The 20,554-nt window shown below is 36.5% G+C and overlaps 1 protein-coding gene and 1 long non-coding RNA gene across 11 annotated transcripts in view; both read left to right on the top strand.

Moving 5' to 3' along the window:
• The window catches only part of ROBO1 (roundabout guidance receptor 1), a 687,808-nt gene that overhangs the window by 193,895 nt on the left and 473,359 nt on the right, over nt 1–20,554 (top strand). The window contains exon 1 of one of the 10 annotated variants that reach the window (XM_030262900.4): nt 978–1,680. The exons of 7 other annotated variants lie outside the window; for them this stretch is intronic. In XM_030262900.4, the coding sequence (XP_030118760.1) occupies nt 1,572–1,680 (109 nt within the window). In that variant the 5' untranslated portion in view covers nt 978–1,571. Of the gene's footprint in view, nt 1–977; nt 1,681–20,554 lie in introns of those variants that run through there. 2 more of the 10 variants (XM_072923406.1, XM_041719469.2) reach the window with 2 other exon arrangements.
• Nucleotides 1,687–15,138, top strand: LOC140682216 (uncharacterized). The gene is made up of 2 exons (XR_012053538.1): nt 1,687–6,853; nt 8,622–15,138. It is a non-coding gene; the product is annotated as an uncharacterized lncRNA (long non-coding RNA).

Below are 20,554 nucleotides of genomic sequence, written 5' to 3'. Positions count from 1 at the left end.
GTTCCTATCACTGACATGAGAAGATTTAGAAATTAATGTCTTCAGCTGGTCACCTTCTAACTGGTTCTTGTGCAGTATTTTACTTACACTAATAATTTTTAGCTTAAGTTTCATAAAGAGCGGTGGTTGTGAACATTATAAATTAATAGATGCATTATTAAGATGGAAATAAATTACTTTGTCTCTTTCTTGGTAATTGAATTTGTATCTAGAAATTACTCCAGTAGTTTATTAAAAAAAAAGGCTCTCAATTCTGCTGCTTGGTTACATCCATACACAATAAGCAGCATGCAATGTGTGAGGCAGAAGATCAGCTTGGAGAATGCTATTTCACAGCTGTTTTGTGTAGAAAGTAAGTTTTACTGTCATATAAGTAACAATTTTAAGTATTCCCATAGCTGATGCTTATGGTGCTAAAGGACTAGAAAATTTGCAGTTACTTTTACTGGATATAAATCTAGACTTTGTGCAGACTAAAGCCCTCTGTCACTACGAACAAAAAGCTCTCTGGTATTATTATAGTGATTTCCAGCTCTCAGGATGAAACTTTTCTGGGTCTTCACAACTCACGTGGAATGATTTCATAATTGTGGTGAAAGGGGTAGGCAGGGGTAGCTGTGTTCCAGCTCTTCCTTGAGACTGTTTCAATGACCATGGGGATGTTTGTGATCCGACTCCCCGGTACTGATGGATCCAGGGTTCAATTACTGCCAGCAGCTCTGCTGGGAGCGCTGGAATCTGCTTGCCCTGGGTGCTGGGGGAAGGTTTGTTAGGTAATACACAGATTCTATACACAGTTTCTCAGAGCTTCTCTTACTGCCGATGCACTGCTCCATTTATGCAGCATCTGCTGACAGAAACCTGTGTGGGAGGTGGTATTGTTTGTGTTATTTTCCCTAGAAATAGAAGATACTTGTGCTGAATAAGAGGCAGAGTTACTGCACGCTTTATAAAAAAAAAAAAGTTTCTTTTTTAAGCATTTATCTTTCGTCTTGGATATGTTATTTTTTGCCCTTGCCCCCCTCTGTGGGTAAGAGGGGAAAGCTTGAAAAACTGTGTTTTTCTGCCCATTGATAAACGTAATGAGATTTGAGTGTCAACATTAAAATGTTCCATGTCATCAGCTCTGTGAAACTGCAGTGAAATATGGAAGCGAGGGAGAAAAAACTCTGTTTTCAGCCTGGCTGTGTCCCCTGCTAGGGTGCTGTGGGGAATGTTGATAAACACTGGGAAGGGCTGAGAGGTGGCAGAGGCAGGTGAGGAGCCGGTGGCTTCTGAGGGACCACAGAAATCTGCCACTTCATCTCCTCCTGCGTCTGAGTGCCAGAGGCTCCTAGTTAGGGGAAGCCTTTACAACTCTTCTCTTTTTGCTTTCCCTGGATCAAGGAAATAAGCAATGCAATGGAAATTTTTAATAAACATTTCTAGCAGGAATAATATTTTACATCTCCCTCTGCCTCTGCTGAGTAAGTGCTGTTAGCTCCAATTGTTCATTACTAAGGAAAGTCTTCTCCAATTCATCTCTAGCAGTACTCCAGGTAGAGGTGATTTATTTTTTTTTGTTACCTGGCATGGCTGTGCTGTCACTGCTGCTGCTGCTTGGGCTAATAGAAATAACTGCTGCCGTGGACGTCGCGCCTAGAATAAAAGCGGGGTCAAGGTGGAGAGGTGAAAAGAATCGTGAGTAACCCGGGCTTTTCCTTCTCTTCTTCTTCTCAGCTCTGTTTGAAGAAATGTGTTAGGCCTCATTTCACTGTGTAATTCTTCCTCTCTGTGAGGTTATTCTCTAATAGCAGCCTTAAGGCCATGTAATTTAAGTATTTAAATATGCATGTGGAAGGCACGGGCCACACCTTCGGTGAGCTCCACACATCTGCAGTACAGTCCTGTGTGCAAGCTCTCCGGACTGCCTGTGCTGATTAACTCCTCTCTTTCCAGGGACTTGGGAGAAGTCCAGGCTGCACCTTTTTTCTTTAAATTCTTAGCATTTTGCACGCTATTTCAGATGTTAGCTTTAATAAAGGCAGTAAATCTCACAGGTCTGCAGTTTGTGTAAAGAACCTTGTAACCCCAGTGATTATAATAGTGTATTTTATAGCTATAAATGCATAGCTGTACTTTAAAATCTGCAGGTTTAGGTAAGGGGATATAAGGTAGAATTGCAGCTTGTGAAGGGTTTAGAAGTGCTGCACTTAGAAAAGAGCATTTACTATTGGAAAAGGAAAGTAGATGAGTCATCATAATATTTGTGAGTGAGACTTCCTACTGCATACAGCTGCTTGACTGAAATAACTAGATGATTATTTCCATTTAAAGGGCAACTCAGTTCTCGCTGACATTGCTCCTTTTTCCTGTCCAGCTATTTATAAACAAGAATGCCCATGATGGGCAGCGTAATATTAGCATTATGCCTGTAAATATTTGCTGAGGTTTTGTTTTGGTTTTTTGCTTTTTTTTTTTTTTTTTTCCTTTTTTAGAAACACTTAGAATACTAAAAGAGAGAAGGAATATTCAAAATGGAATAAAGGGCTTTTGTTGAATTCAGCTAAATGTGATGTTGTTGCTTGGAAAATATATGTGATGAAAATCCCTAAAATAACCAGAATTTGGAGGGCTGGCTGTTGGTATTCTTGGAATAGGTGTTACTTTGTCAGTCCTCTTATCTGGAAGCTCATCTGCAGCTTGAGTTTTTTTTTTCCTAAAGCATGAACCTAATATCAATAGATCTGCTGCTTCTCTCAGTGCCCATATCAGTAGCATTAAGGAAAGAGGTGATGGAAGTGAGAACTGCCTTGCCCACTCCCAGGTACTTTACATCTAAAGCCCACACTACCCAAACTATAGCAGGGCATGAATGTGTGCGTAAGGGATACACAAAAATAGCAATGCACACCTTATAAATATTTGAACATATGAACTTGTTATGACTAAAAGAGCCTTTTATTTTGCTCATTGTGGAAACTGAGGCACAAGTGACATATGCTGAAAAAATTTTTTCACAGTATGTTTCATTCTCAGTGAAAATGCCTTCTAAAATAAGTATCTGTATATCTGTTAAGAAAAAAGCCACATTCGAGAGTAAAACTACTGTACATTAATTTTTGATTAATTTACTTGCAGGTGTTTAAAAATTTCTGATTCTGAGTATCCAGTCTGCTTTTTTTCCTGTGAAGAATTGAAATAGATGGTGATATAGGCATTAATGTCTCACAAAAGCATTAATAAAGTTAATCATCTTGGGATGTCATTTAGCCATGATAAATAAATCATGCAAATATTCAGGAGTTTAAGACTACCACCTGTTTGAAAATTGTTTTGCATCTACAATGTTTATTTAATGTCACCTGTATTAACTATTAGACCTTATGGGTTCAAATTACTTGCTTTCTTCTCTCAGGACAGGGTGCTCTCAAGCCAGCACATTAGCAGATTGCTATATTTGTTTAAAGGAAAAATAGGCTGTAAATTCATTTTATAGCATCTTAATATTATATTACTTGATTGCTTAGAGAGATCAGTTGTTGAATGTGTTAAAAGTTATGGATCTGAGTCAGCTCTCCTTGAAATTTAGAGAAGATGTTTAGAGCAGCCTTTAACGTTTCTTTTATTTAGATTTTCGCAGCACTCTCATCAAGAACAAGAAGATTTTACAGGGATGCCATTCCTTGTGTACTATTTGGCTTTGCTATCCATGATGTCAAAATTTTTCTAGTAGTGAGGGTACAGATTATCACACAGAGCTGGATACTTAGAGCAGTAGAGAGCTCATTTCTGAGAGAAAAAATGTTGTGTAATCGTAGTTGATAGACTACTTGTTGATTGCTATTCTTGCTGTATATTTGCCTGTCAGTTGACATTGCACTTGAAGATGTTCCTTGCTGGTTCATTTTTTCACATCATAATTAAAATTGTAATGAAAAAATATTCTGAAACTGCTTGTGATAATGTGATATGTGTTTCTATTTGACTGGGTTACATTTAAATTCCACAACTAAAACCAAAAAGTATGACATTACCTGAAAGGGGACATGCCTGAAATTTTCACTAAAGCATTCACGTGCTGCAGTTCAGCAATGCTTCAAAAGTAATTTATATTTACAATATAAAGAGATTTCAAAATATTTTTGCTTCAAGTGATCTTTTAGAAGAGAAAACAACCTTTTTATAGGTTCTCTGTGGTGCTTCTCCAAAAAAGATAATGGTATACTAAGGGGCATAAGATGTTGTCCAGAAAAGGTGTTGTGATCGAATTTTAGTCATTCTTTTCAAAGTCCAGCAAGGACTACAATAAAACTTTAATTTCTATGGCTGGCATTTGCTTTATCTGAGCTTACACCTCATCAGATGAAGTTTTCTTCTTTGCTTTTCCATAGGGGATCTTGGAATTGAGAAATCTGTAGTCTGGTTCTGCTCCATTGCAGCTCAAATGAGTGAAGTTGCGAAAATGGAGATACATGTTATTTTCTGACAAATAACTGCAACAAAAAATAGTATGGAAGGAAAATAAGGAGACTTATTCCCATATGAACCTGTAGTTTCTGTAGGAGGTGGGGAGCATGACAGAACAATGGAGACAATATTAAACTATTTAAATACGTAAAAAGTAACACTGCTTAATTGCTTATGCAGTGATGTCTTCTTCTGGCTCATTATTACTTTTATGTATTCACTTCATCTTTAAAAAAGACAATTACTTTTTGACTGCCTGTACTTTATGATTTACATGCCTGTGATGGTTGGAAATTATATAAAGAAAACTCATGGTTTGATACCAAAATGGCAATGTATTAAGACTGTCTTACTGTCTCTCAGAAAACTGTGTTATAGAGAAATATCTTGGTTATTACTAACTTCTATATATTGCATATAATGTTTACACTGAAGACTTTACAAGCATGTTTTCTGACTTTACATATATAACTTTATATACTTTTATAAATTTACATGTTTTTGTTGTACTTTGTGTAATCTTCTCTTTTAGAAAAACTTAATCAGAATTGTTTAATATATGAATAGATTTATTTTCATTTTAAAGGGAAATAAAGCAGAATTTTTTGTTCAGGTTTTGGGTGTAAAGGTCATAATTTAAATTGTGCCATAGTGAATAGCTGCAGCAGATATATGTCTTTCATATTTCTGGTAGAAATATGAACATATGAACTAACAGAATTATGACATTTCAAGATTTTACAAGGCATTAGAGCTACTCTTTCTGCTGTTCAAATAATTTTGTATTTCAGGTAAAAGACTGAGGATCAGTATAACTGGCTTCTTTACTGCAGTTGGCACTGGAAATACCAAATACCATGGTCTTACTTTAACCATTATTATTATTTTTATTAGGAATGCCACTAATGTAGAGGTAGTAAAGAAATTATACTTGTTCTTACTGACTCTTTGTGTGTTGAAATATACACATATATATATATATATATATATATATACAGGTATGTACACATGCATACATAGGTACTTGTGAGCACTAAAGAGCTACTTTGTTAAAAGCTTCAAAAATTTTCTGTTGTATTGCTAAAATCCTGTCAGTAACCTATCAGACATTTCTCAGTCAGTCCCAGTCCTGTATTTTCTAGATAGAGGGAATATGCCAAAAATATTAACTTTTTTTGCTAAATATATCATACTGATATTCATTCATTGGTTCATAGGTTGTGAATTTCTTATGATGTTTAGTACTCATAATTTTTACCTGTCCCCTATGGATAAGGAAACAGAGTCCTAATTTTGTTATAAAGCAAAATCTAGCTGTGTCTTTCCCAGTTTCCTCAGACTGATCACAATTTAGACAAGGTGAATTGTGCATTGGGCTTAAATCTTGCAAGTTGTTTCATGGTTTATATTTGACTATCAAATAAATATATCTTTCAAGTAGTTTTGGTAAGAAGGAAAAGGAATATGATATGTGGCTTTACCTGTATGTATCCCTAAAAAAAAAAATAAATATGGATTTAACAGTAATTTTGCTGCCTCAAATAAAATCATGCTTGAAAAGAAGATGATCAAACCAATTCTGAAAGGGATTAGGGCTCTCAGGTGACACTGCCCAGGGACATCAGTGCCTCTGTGCCCATCTCTCCGTGTGCCAGTGACCACTGGGATCCCCAGACAAATAGCTGCTGGAAGTGCATCATCAACAGGAGATTAATTTCTCTGCCCTGATGAACTGTCTTGATTTGATGAAAAAAGATTGTCAGGTGTATAGTTAAAAATGAGAGTTCTTTTAAAGAAACCAGCAAGTTTCTTATCTTAAAGAAGGGAGTAAAGCATTTGTCCTTCTTGAAGAGCTACAGAGTGGTCTTTGATGTTTAGATTTTCTTTTATTACAGTAGTTAACCCTGACATGCACCAAATAATTTAACTGCAAGTTTGCATACTAATATCATCATCTGGCACTTTGGAGGCTTCTTTGAAAGCTTTAAATAGAACAGCAAATCAAAACCATGTAGTGATCTTTGGTGGTCAAAGTGTAACCAGAATGTTTAACACAGACTTTCCTAACCTTGAGGTTGTTTTCAAAATATATTCCCCCCCTCCCCTCCTCCCCCTTTGAGGTAGCTGTATTTCTTACAAGAAATCTTACTTCACACAACAGAGGAAAGTGTTTTATCACAGACATTTTAATGTCAAGTAACTCAGTTTCTAAAAAGAACCATCAACAGAAAAGACAGTTGCCCTTAGATGCTGGAGCCTTTTTTATTCCTGAAGTAGACATGGCTGATAAGAAACTTAGAGGGATGGTGAAAAGAGACATTAAGAAAAGGAGAGATTTTTTTAACAGGAGAAAGAGAATTGGAAGCAAACAAAAAGGGGACAGTTGAATAGCTGAAGGCTGATGGTAAGTAAAGAAAAGGGAAAAGAAAGATAAGAAGGAGAAAAGAAGAGAATCTGGAGGAGCATAAAACAAACTATTTCTGCAGTTAACATTTAACTAATTCGCAGTTTCTCATGAAAACTGTTTAGACTGTGTGGACACTTCAGTGTCCCACTTCCATCATACTGTCTATAGCATCTGGGAAATAACCTCTTGTATCAAGAAATAAATTTATTTAGAACTTTTATTTGTCTAAGTTATAAAGATAAAATTAACAATTTTATTTTAAAATTGCTTCAGTAAGATTTTGCAACTGAAATCAAAGTGGATGACATTGATTGCTGAAAGCATAGAGATTTTGGAGTAACTAAAATTTGGAACATTTGGTGCCCCAGAACTTTTGACCTTTAATAGATTTGATTGGAATTGAATTTAATTTCAGTGTGCAGTGTAGCATATGATAGATAGGCAGTGAAGCTGCTCTGAGATTATATTTCTGTAACACACCTCACAAATTCAAGAGGTCCCTTAAATGATTTTGAAATATTTACTTAAGAGAAGAAAGCATAATTTCTCCTATTTAGTCTATTTTCGTGAAAAAATATTTTATTAAAAACTTTTAGACACTTTATTTTTCTTTTCTTATTTCTGCATAACAGGAAAAAAAGGTATTCTTTTTATGACAGTTATGTTGAGAGATAATTGCTCATTTCCCTTTGTGGACCTTCGTGTACCATTTTTTTAAAGCCAGCCTGTGTATATTCCCCTTTAAATATATTCACTGATAATTTATTTTAAATCACTCTGTAGTTGACTCATAAAACTTTATATGTATTTCCTAACAATTACAATAATAACTTTATCCTTTTTTATTCTTAACACTTTATTTTAGGTATTTAAGGTATGATCTAAGGACAATGGAAGAGTTAACACAATTCTCTACATGAGCTACTAAAATCCTCAGGACTGCATTCCCTTTTTTATTCTTATCTTAGATAGCCAGGCTCACCAATAATTCATCTCTCTCTGCCTCTTAGCTTGGAGATATATGGAATTGTGAGGCACAAGCATTCAAAGATGAACATGAGGACCACCCAGTACCTAGATAAGCAGATTATGCTGCTCTAATTCTTGGCTTTCCTGCCAAGAGCACCATTATTAACTCCAAACATCTAAATCCATGATTAAGAAGTCTCAAGAAGTAGAAAAGAGCTGTTCCCTCTCGTTCCTCTTAGGGTAATCTTAAAACCTTGTACATATATTCAGCTTCTCCATTTTCAGGCTCTTTCCCAACTCAAGCAAGATTGAAGTAGTCACTGCTCACCTCCAGGGCTGAGAGATGTAACTGGGACACTTTTTGTGTCCCACTGCTGATGAAAGCCCAGGATGTGACCTGCAGTGGGAGTCACAGGTGCCCTGCTTACGAGTAGGGGCAAGAAGTTTGGGAATCATAGCCCTTTATCTGTTTCCTTTTTCTCTTTAAGGAATTCTTCCCTTTTGATTGCCTTTCCTCTCTTCCTGTGAATCTGGAATCCCACTGTCAGCCTCCTTTCCCACATGAAGCAAAAGGAAAGGAGATTTTAATTGCTCCATAGGAATAACAGCTGGGACTAGAGCAGTGCTGTATTGCCTGGGCATGTCCTTGGGAGTATCTTTATCCCTTCACCTCATGCATTAGTTTCCCTTCTGCCTTTCCCTTGTGACCTCTTCTTTACCACATCATTTTCTGGTACCCCAGCTGCTATTATTTAAAGCTTTTTCAAGCTTTTCTAATCTATCACATTTCTTCCAGTACCTTGTGTGTTGCCAACCCACATGGCAGAAGAGCCCTGGGGCAGCCAGCATTCCCATGAAAACAAGCAACCTGCTGTGCTCAAGATTCTAGTCTATCCTTGGGATTCTACTTCTTGCCTCTTGAAGGACTGGGGTCTTGACTGTAACATCAGAGTTGTTGTATGGGATTCTTTAAAGAACCTGTATGGGATTCTCTAAAGCACCTGTTGAATGTCAGCAATATGGAAACTTTTGGCTGGAGATGGAAGTATCAGAAAGTCTGGCTGCCACTGAAAAAATCCATGCAAGGGATTAGGGCTACTTGTATTGGTTGAGAGAGATGTTTTACCCAAAAATAAAAATATTTTCTTATAATTTTGGAATTCTTACAGAAGTCTTGAGTCCCATAGCATGAGTTGACCATAAGTGGGTCATGGGGGGTTATTTTGTTTACATTGATTCTGTAGATGATGATGCCTGTCTCAAAGTCTCAGTAGAGAACCAGACATCAGAATACATTGATATCTTCTTAAGTTCTTTTTTCCCCTTGTTTTATTTTTACACAGGTATTCTTCCAGAAAATAAGTATAGATTTAGTTGTAATTATTTTTATTTTTATAGATAATAAATATTTTTCTGATGTGCCATTTGTACATCCTTAAAATGAACAGTTGCCTGATTCATCACTGTCCTACTTCAGGTCTTTCCTCCAGTGAAATTATTGCTTTATAATGACATGGTGCTGGACTACTGATGTTATAAATGTGTCCCTGCTGAAATAGATGCAAGAAAAAAACAACTTTATAGCAATATAAGACTACTCATACAAATATTTATTTTTATGTGAGTGATTAATGAAGATACCAGAATCAAGTCTAGATAGCCTGTATGCAATTTTTTTTTTTAAGAAACAGAACTCTGTGTCAACCAAGAATTGCACATAGGAAAAACAGTGAAACAAAAAAATAAACATGAAGCTTGCTCCATGTAGAGCAAGGATAAAATGTACTTCATGTTTCCTCAGCAATCTTTGGATATTTGTGTTAGACTACAAAATCATCAAATCAGACTCTTCCAAAAGTGGAAGTTGTTGATAATGCTGCATTTCTTTCTTTTACTATTCCGAAACTACAGGAGCACAAGCTCAAGGCAAGGAACTGTTGTTACAAATGCTGAAGAAGTGTTTGTGACCACACGTGTATTTTCTAAATATTTGTTCAGTGGCCCCCACCAGTGATTTGACTTGCTTGGTTTTTTGCAAACACCCATTTAAACTGGACTTCTTCGCAAACAATTAAGGAATGGCTGTTTCTTGTATGATTACTCATATTTACATTCCTGTGAGTAATAAATGAGAAGTATTTCAACTGCTCTCACTATCATTAAAAGTGTGCAATCCAAATAGGCACCAAAACCCTAGAGTATGTTAGCTCAGGGACAAGAGGAACGCTACCTGAAGAAACTTGATACAGATATGAATGAATATGGATTTTACAACACATCTGCAGTCTCCAGAAATGTATTGTCTGTATTTATAAGCAATATATTTATAAAAATAATTATTTCTTCTTTAATAATAAAGAGTGCATGAAATCATTTATTTATTATCAGTAGTTTTACTCGGTGCTGTGATACAACATCATATGTCATTTCTGTGATGCAAACTGACTAAGGCAAAATGCTTTTTATCATTTGCAATGTGTTTTTTTTTTCCTGCAGAGTCTTTGGTGAGTCAGTCTCTTTTTACTCAAGACTGAGTATGAAATAAAATAAAAACAAAACCACATACTTTTGTGGAGATAGGCAGTGAGCAATCACAACATGGTCAAAGTCTATATTTGAGTAATAAGTGTGAAAAATACATGAATCACAAAAATTAAATCTTGGGTATGCTGTCTAGTAAATCTTAGTGTGAAACATTTGCCTGTGAAGACTTGAGCTGAAGGCTGTACTGTTACATTTATTTGCTATTTTTTTACACATGTTCAGAATCAATCAGTTTGCTACTCTCAATTATATTGGCTTCTATCAAGGTTTTTATATGTTTCAGCCTGCTCAATGGGCTGAATTGTCAAACTGGGAAATTACCCCTGTGGAATGTTTCCTGTGATACATTGCAGTCCAGAAATCGGGCTTGCTTTTCTTCCCTCTGTTTTTATTAGCATTTTCTCTTTAACAGGCTTTGCTGAAAGGATCTACCTTGTGGAGGTCTCACTCTTTCTTCCCTTCATCCATACTCTCCCAGAACAAACCTTGACTCTCCCAGTGCACAGAGAAGTCCCTTCATGTCCCTTCACCCCATTTTTTTCTGTGTGAATTGGAGCTGAGGAGGCTCTGAGAATTTACCCAAATCCTTAGTTATGGAATCCCTTCATTCTCAGAGAGATTACAGCAACAGAAACACAACACACTACAGAAAAAGCAGGGTGTTTAATGAGAAACAGATGGGGCCTGTGTATTGTTAATGGAGAAAGACTACTGTTTTGTGTAAAGAGAAGCAACACATAACATTAGGAATTAAAACAGGGTAGGTTACAGGACATTGTAACAAGATGTTAATTTTATGCTTGGTGTTTAAGATATTACTTAAAATGAGTTTTTAACTTACTCTGTCCAATATGCAGTCTCTGTGTAGGTCTCCCTTAAAAAAACAAACCCCACAAAAACAAAGAATCTAACTAATAAATAGGTATTCCAATTATTTTAGCTGATTCTAGTTCTTTCAATAAAATTTTATAAATATAATTTTTTTTTTCCTTAACACCAGTTGTGCCTTTCCAACAGTATCCAAAGACAATATTTTTACCACAATCAATTTCTGGTTGCTTTAACATATGTTGGTGTGATTTGTTAATGTTCAGATGCCAATAAAGATTTTTTTTTGCTTTCCATTTGTGTATGTGTTCAGACACATAAGAATTTAACTACTTGTTTCATTGAAAATAAACTCTCACTGACTTAGCTTTTCTTTTTTCTTGAGATCACTGGGAATATAACAGTTTTACATGCCACTTTCTGATGTGTTTATATCCCGTATTTGATTTAAAAATCACATGGCCTGAATAGCAGTGTTTGGTGTTTTTTTTTTTTTTTTTAGCAAAGCCTGCTTAGTTTCATATAACACTACGACATTAATGTCTTCTTTTTAATGACTGTAAACATTTTAGTTTGCATTTTATATGCAGCACCTTTAAGCTTTAATTGGACATCTGATAGTCTGTGTACATAAGCACCTCCCAGATAATGTGGAAATTGTAGACTGAGAAGAAATGATGCTATTGTGCTGGGGGATGCAGACTTGAGCTTGTTTTGTCAGATTGTCTCCCAGGGGTGTCTGCTGTATTTCAGAAACCCTTTTCATATGAACTGTTAGGGTAATATGAAAATGATGTGACAGGTGCCAAAGAAAATCTTTGACATGCATTTTATCCCACTCAGATTAGAAAGTACCCACCTCTTCTTTTTTATTCTTAAATATTAAAATCTCAAACGGTGATTCAGGTAAGGGTAGATCTGTGAATTTGATGTATATTACATATATCATCATATTGTGCAAAATATTGTCCATTATTCTGTTGCTGTGGATGCCTTGGTCTATACCATATTTACTTTGGAGAGATTTATCCTGTATCTAGAGAACAGAAATGCACTTTATTTGTTTCCTGACACATTCTTTGAGTTCTCCCTCTTTCCCTCTGCAGCTGTAGCACCTTCTGCTCTGTTCCATTCTGTGTTCCATAAGAATGAGCCAATTTTCATTTTTCTAACGTATTGTCACTTTTTAATTTAACTATAGGAATCATCAATGGCCATCTAATAGTACTTCCTCAAAAGGCAATTTGAAGAGTTAGTTTGTCCTGGAATTCAGCCACCTTTTGTGATAGAATTTTATCAAAAGCATTTTGTTTCTGAAGTAGCTACAGCCCAAGAAATATATCAACCTCACAGGAGCTGTAGTGTCCAAAGACATTAATTGTTCCATTTTCTTCGTGTCCCTTCCAGGTGCTATAAATAGTTCTGTGTTCATTGTCTTTTCTACATGGATGAATTCAATGATAGACAAAATGTGTGTGAGAATTTGCAAAAGCCACACAGAAAATTAGTAGCCTTACAGATTCTTATAATGAGACTCTTGCTCATGAGAACATGGTGTTGCTAAAAAAAAAAGAAAATGATGAATTGATATGTCAGTATAGAGTGCAAAGTCTATATATGGGTATCCCTTGTACGTGTTCTTGGCTCTCGATGTATTTTATGATGATTACTGACAGTGTTGCCATATGTTATGAGCAGCTAGGGAAATAGGGGCAACCCATAAATATCTGGGCATATGTGGTCTTTTGAGGACATTGCAGCAGAGGTAGAAAGCAAATGTAACTCTGGATTAGCGCAAGCATTTCTTTATTGATAAAAATTCTTCAGCACAGTTTCTGGTGATGGTTCTACATGATTGTGTTTATATATACAGCAGCAGCATGTTGTCTCCTACTGTGCAAAAATGCTTTCCAGTACCTAGTTCTCACAATGCTAGCAGCTCACGAGGAACAAATGAGCAAGAAAATAAAAATTTAAGTTATGGTTTCAGGACTTAAGCAGCCTTGCAAAATCTACAGCAGCTTTTTCAGCTGGAGGAAAATGTGTTTTCTCTGGGTTACAGAACAATCAAATAATTTAACATTTTGTTTGGAGTCCAAGAGACCAGATGTATAAGTCAATTAAGGTAGTAACTAAATAAGGGTGGTGTTTTTGTAATGGCTAGATTTAACCTCTCTATCCAAAGCCTCTCAGCAGAGAGTTTCTGCTGCAGGAGCCAGTAAGGGGAGCCTAGGGAAATTAAGCTCATTAGGGTAAAGTTTGCCTTTGGACCACTCAATGTGCAACAGCATTTATTTACATCATATCTCTGCTGTGGGCCTGGGGTCCTCAATGAAACAGAAAATGTCCTAAGAGCCAAGAGCGTATCCAAGAATACATAAATCCAAAGCAGCCAGGAAAAGGTTTCTCAGACACAGGGAAAACATGCAATAAAGTATGTTTCTTAGGGAACAACTGAATGCTTACAGTCAGATCAATCTCATTGGCATGTGACCTTGTAGAATGCAGTTACACAATAGTGTACTGAAACCACCTCAGAAAATCAGAGTCTCTGTGCTCTAATAAAAAGTCCTGGTTTGCATTTAAGTGATATTATTCACTAAGCAAGAATAAGGTATTACCAAACAATAAATCAGGCTTAAGATTACACACAGCAGTCTTCATCACTTATATAGAGAAGTAAATATTTTAAAAAGTAGATTCTGATGGTAAGCAGTCTGCCAAGTAGGACCTGCTCAATGGTTGAGTAATGAATTACCAACAGGAATGAATTATTTTGTGACAGAGCTGGAAAACAAATTTATAGTACTTGTAAAGCATGCACAGCAGCATATGTGTCTCTCACATACACCAGAAGCATTTACTCAGTACTTAGATAATTGTTACTTTCTCCAGAGAAAAAGTGTAAGCTATAAACTCAGTATGACAAAATGAAGCTCTGGAATCAAAAGCAGCAGAAAGCAGCTTCTCATTAGCTATTAGAGGAGATCTGAATATGTATGTTTCCAAACATGCATGGTAACAAGGATCAAACCTCCCTATTTTAGCAAGAGTTAGACAAATATCAATAAAGCAATAATCTGCATGAAATTTTGAGACGTGATAAGTGCATCTGTTTTTCCCAGCAGCTTTCATAGCAGCTTGATTTTTTAAAAATTGTTTTCAACTGAGATACAGCAGAGAAGTGTTAGAGCTGCTCTAAGCAATAGCCTGTTAAAACACCTTTGGTTCTATTTAGCAAAAAACACCTCCTCAAACTCTCCAGTTTAGCCAGTCTGAGCCCAGCTTTGCCTGATGTGACCCTTAATTCCACTTTTTACTTCAATTATTATAGATAGTCACTTGAGAGTTTTGATCTTGCAGACAAGTGCAGCCCAAAAGCCCAAATCTCTTCTATGCATGCACACAGCACTAGCCTGAAGTGTCTTCCTGATTATTTGTACAGCTCTTGGAAAATATGTTGTATTCTTACAGGTATGGTATTTTGAATCCAAATGTCAGTGCCTTGCAGCTGAGTTACACCTATTTCAGAAGGTTAGCATTTGGAGAAAAACTATAAATTACTAAAGAACACACCAAAGCTGCCAAGTACATTGAATATGATTTCACATTCATATAACTCGTTTTCTGCTCTGTGAATATTCATAGAGACACGTTCAAACTCTTTGCTTGCCACTGTGTGTTACTACCATACTTCAGCACAGCAGTTAGACTCAGGCTGCACTCCTGAAGATGGGGAGTATTCATACAGTAAGTTTTAATTAGATGTCTTTTAAAATGTACTCTTTTCTCAATCCCTTTTGTCAGTGCCAATGCCTGAAAAAAATTCATCATATACTATTCCTGTGCTTTTTAAAAGATTTTTCCAACTTTTTGCACTTCTTAATTTCTTTCTTACCTTGTGCTCCAGCACCTGAAAGTTACTCAAGTGTTTTTACCCATTCAGAAAAATGCAAATATCTAATATTAACAATTCACTTGTTCAGTCAAAGTAACCCTGCACCCTCACACATCACATTCTTAGAATACAATTGCCAAGTTCAGAGAAAGAATCACATTTTCATAGAGTAATAGAAATATTTAGGTTGGAAAGGACCCTGAAGATGAGTGTGTCTAATTGTATTTTGTGTATTTAGTGCACAATTTCCATATTTTCATGCAGCAACAGAACCAGTAGCTTCCAGAGCTAGGTGGCCACAAGTACTTGCTGAAATATATGGCTATTTTATCTTCCAGACTACATCTGCTTCAGTTATTAAGAGGAAACACACTTGTATGCTTACAAGCACAGAAAAATTGTTCTTTCATTCAAAAGAAATAAGGCGAGTTTTGCTTAATTAACACCACTCATTTTCGTGTGGGATGGAAAAATAGAAAAATATCAAGATCTTGGTGCTGAAAGTTCTAAAAAACTTACTAGTTCTTGGAAAAAAAGGCACTAAAAGGGAACAGTTGCTCAATTTTGCCAGACTACAACTTTGGTTGTTTTCAATAGTATTCATATATTTCTGACAGCTAACTCTCAAATTCTTTTGAGAGTTAGAAAGTGCAGAGATGAGATTGGAAGGAGAAGTGTGAAGTACTTAAAGAATGTTTGTTAACAACTCTAAGATTGTTGGGATAATATGCTATGAAATGTAAGGCACTTTTATTTCAATGAGATATTTTGATTAGTGTGAGAAAGTTTGTTTTTATTTTTGTCCTAAGCCTCAGTAGTTTAAGTTTATAGTAAAATGTATATATAAAAGTCAAAAAAGTTTTTAATTCTCAAACAGCAAGTAAGAAAACATTTCATCTAGGAACTTGGCCATTCCAGCTGCATAACTGTCAGCTGCAATTGTTATTCTGGTGAGCTGAAATCAACTTACAGGTGCAAAGAAATTTTTCTTAATTTGCCAAAAGTTCATGCATAGGTTATAAATTTGAATTTAAGAAGGATTATCAAAATGTAGAAAATCTCCATTCCTGCATTAATTTTTTATAACGTTGTTATTCATGTGTAGTATCAAGTTACAGTATAAATCTCTCTTTATACAGAATACTTATACAGACAGTTGCATTTTAAGATCTGAGAGAAAAACCCTTCCAGGTTCCTGCTGCAGGAAAGAGCTCACTGTGTTCTCATCTCATGAAAATGCCAGTAGTATATTTAATAGGAAGAGTATCAGAAGGTATTGATCTTAAACCAGCACTTGCCCTTTTTAAATGTGTTGTATATGCAACAGGATTCATATGATCATCAAACCAAAAGAGGGAGGTGATGGGGAAAGGGATGGTTCAGAAATTTTAAGACTTTGGGGTAGTGAGCTCTCTATAAGGGTTCTGGGTTCTAAATGAGTGCAGGTTTTGTGCACACTTAATGAATGAGAATGAAATATTGCTGTTAAATTGGCCAAGTGTTTTGATTCACAGCTATGAATTATCTCCAGTCCACCTATGGAGAGAAACAAGTGTAAGAATACCCCCAGTCTGAAGTAATAAACCCCTACTCGTCACACTCAAGACTTGCATCTGATTTCAATAACTGTAATCTATATCATCACAGCTCTTTAAATTACTTTTACTGTCAAGAGTTCGACAGGTGAATGTGTTGTCAGGTGCCTTTTAAAGCAAGAAGACTGGCTGTCTATCAGGGACATAACCATTTCTGGGCTAAGGCTGCTGCATAAGAGATGACAAATGGCACAGGAGATGAAGTGTATTTCAAGCTACAAAGTAAAAAGAGGCCCTTTCCTCAGCTGGTGGGAATAAATTTAATGATGAGATTGATTCATGCCAGCTGTGGAGGCATAATCATTGTGAGAGAAGAGTGGCAGCAGAGACAACAGTCCATCAGTAGCCTGGTCTTGTGGAATAAAAGATTTTAGAATGATGTGGGAGCTGAAGCTAAATGTTGCAGAACTGTTCAGTAAAACACAGGTAAAATATCTTACTTTTGTTATGAAAATATCATGTGTTGGTTTTTGGCTTGGTGGCTTTCATTGTTAAATTAATTTGAGCTTGGTTTGGTCTTGAGGAGGTTTTGGGGATTTTTAAGTACTGTAACCCTAGTGGTGGTGATTAGCTAGTGGATATTTGTAATCCAGTCTGGAGAGAATACTGCTGAACTGTACTGGGAAACAGATGAAACAATCTGAGAAGGAGGAAATCTTAGTATATGGCCTCTTGCAGGGGCAGGGAGATGAAAACACTGATGTGGGAACAGGTTGGCCAGGTTGCTTTCTCTGAGGAAATAATAGTGTTATTTTAGCCTTGAGCTGGTAGCTTAAATTGCCATGGGTAGACAAAGCTAAAATAAGTTCTTCTTTTATTCATAGTTGGTCTTTAATCCTTTTCTCTGTGTTGTTCAAACTTCCATGGTGAAAGCTTACCTTGTGGACTGGTTTTAATTTGTTGCTTTGTTTTTTGGGGATTTTTTTTTTTTTAACTGCTTTACTGCTACCTTACTTTGGTTGCAGGGCTCTAGGCGTGGTAGGGCACATGGAATATTTCTAGTCCTGATCTTGTCAATCTGGAGCCAAAACTGTCGTTGTTACTGAGTCCAGAATATCAAAGTGAGCCTTTACAAAGTTTTCCCCAGTGAGCTTTATAAAAATCGTACCTAACAGATTTTGAGGCTTGTTGATCTCATAGAGGTGATTAAGCTGCTGAAAAGCAAATTAACCCTTTTGATTACAAGACATTGGGATGCAGTTGATGATTACAACATCTAACAGATAAAAGTGGGTCTGTGACAGCTAAATAAGTTATATACATTTCTGTGAGGAACAGTCAAAGTTGTATCTTGCCTTTAATCTTAGGGTGGGTAAATAACAATTGCATTTTATTTAATTTTCTGTAGTTTCTTCCTAATAATTTTTGCATGCTAGGAATAGTTGTGCTAAAAGCTCTTAAAGGATAACGTATGGTGTATTAGTTTGCTCATCTAGTGAAGTTGTGGGAACAGCAATCCTTGCTGTACTGGAAAATCCACAAAAACATTTATAAAAGTTCAAGGGAGTGGTTCCACAAAACTGCTGTTTTTCAGGTTTGCTATTTTCCAGCTGAAAGCAGCACATTTGCAGGTAATTGGCTTGGGTGTGAAATTTGACATAAAGATGTCTAAGGATCTCTAGCAATTACCTCTTCTAACAGCAAATTAGGATTACCTGATGGTGTATTCTATTTTGTATTCTTTGGTTTGTGTTTCATGTCAAGATCTGCTGCCTCAAAAAGCATCTGCACATAGTCATCAGAGTTTTATGGAGCACGAGATTGACCCTCCTGCTTCTGAGGGGCACTTGGCTCATGGCTAAGCCTTCATCCTTCATCACTTTCTGCTTGTGATGGTACTGAATCCACTGCAGTCTTATGTTTGGAATCCAGGTTGTTCTGCAAGTCATGTGGCAGAGCAACCACTTGGTTTACTGATTGTTGGTTTTCTTTTGTTTTGTTTTGTGTTTGTTTTTTTCCTAGTGCTGTAGTAGTCTTTTTGCACTTAACGATGGCTTTGCAGTTCATGTGTTTAGCTAAGGGTTTGGGCACTGGAGGTCAAAATTACAGCTCTTAAATAATATTTCTTTCCATCTTGCAAAGCAGATCACAGTATACCTACAGGTAACAGTGCCCTTCAATTCTGACATATCTTCAAAACTATCAGAACCTTCTCCCTGGCTATACCTAAATCTCTGCTGTTAATGTTCCAACATTCTATGAGTATTTACATGTATGAAAATTCTTTGGTTCAATAAAGTATTTGGTGTTCTTGCTCTTTGGCATTAGCTCACCTGTAGAAGCATAGGATCTTTGGCTTAAAATAAATAAACTAAATTAGACTTGCTACTCCTAAGACTAGGAAATAGAGCTAGTTTTGCCTCAATTAAAAGGGGCAATGAGTGCGGTTTACATATTCTGTATCAGGGTGGTTGCTTTAAGGCAATTTTTTAATGTTGCTTTGTCTTTTTATCCCATTAACAATGTAATTAACTCTCTTGAAGAGCTTCATCTGGCTCAGGGAAGGAATCTCCTTCCACTGATGATAAAAGTCAGTAGCATTTACCTTGTTTTCCATTTGAAAGCCTCCCTATTGGAAACAGTCCCGTGAAAGACCTCTATGCAAATCACCTGTTTAAAGATCTTTTGGCTCAAGCAAACAAACTCTAGGAAGCTGTAAATCAAACATCAAGGCCCAGATCTCTGTTGCAACATGAATATTACTAAGTTTTAAAGTTAGTTCTGTGGAACCTGAAACTACAGAGGCCAGGTATTTCTGCAGCAGATAGCATCACTGAGCTATTCAAAGGGGAAACTGAAGCTGTGGAGATAGGGCTGTTGTGGAGGTGGATAATGACAGTGAGGACATTCCTGAGACTTGGCTTGAATGAGGGAAATACAGCAATGGAAGTTGCTAGGTGATTGTGGCTTTTAATCCACTTGGAAAAATAGGCCAGGCTATTCTGAGGTGTTACCTGTTTTATGGCTAGGGTGAAAGTAGGTGAAATGGTACCTGAAATCCTTGGAAGTGCTTTAAGAGATGCAATGCAGTCCAACTATAACAATACTGAGCTTAATTGTCGTTTCATATGAGCAGGACTCACAGTTAAATTCTAGTTTGATAGTTGCTGCAGAAGCTGTTCAGAGAAAAAAAGCAGTGCTTTTTAAGGTACAATGATCTTTTGATGCTGCAGCTTTCTTTCACAAGATTTGATCTTTCTTTCCATAATGAATGCCAAGGGAATTCTTTGGGTGTTTAAGACCCTTTCTGATGAGCTGTGGTGATGAGCAGATCTGTGGTTCCCTAGTGCTCTCCTCGCACTGTCTGTTTGGTATGAGCAGTGGAAATGAGGGATTAGGGTAGGAATGTAGGCGTGGAGGGTTGTGCTTCATCTTGCACTTTCAATCACTCTGGCTAAGATTCATAGCTACAAGATAAGTCTGGAGCTGCTCCTTGCTGGGAAATCCTTCGAGCAAGGAGCAGGATGCAAGGTTTTGCATCCTGTGAGCATATTTTACATCTTTGCAGCTGGTAATTTTCAGGGAAACTGGAATAAGTAACTCATACAATAATCTTTGAAAAGTTAAGATTTAGCTGTGATATAAACAAATTACTCCTTTCCTTATGCCTGAATTAAAACAATAAGAATGTAATGATTATATCTAGACAGCTTCAATCAGGCTGTAGGTCTTCTTCCCCAACACATCTCCATTTTCTGTAGCTCACTCTCTCATCTGTGATTAAACTTGACTTCAAGTGAAACTACAATGCTGGCAAACACTGGAGAGCTGTGGAAGTTGGGCTCCCTGCTCCTTAATGTTATTGCAGAAAATCAACTGCTGGAACATGAGCTCACCACACAAAATTTCTCAGTTTTTCTTTTG

This window comes from Taeniopygia guttata, chromosome 1 (assembly GCF_048771995.1).
Source record: "Taeniopygia guttata chromosome 1, bTaeGut7.mat, whole genome shotgun sequence".
In the NCBI taxonomy this organism is placed as follows: Eukaryota; Metazoa; Chordata; class Aves; order Passeriformes; family Estrildidae; genus Taeniopygia; species Taeniopygia guttata.
This window is presented reverse-complemented; position numbering and strand designations above follow the sequence as displayed.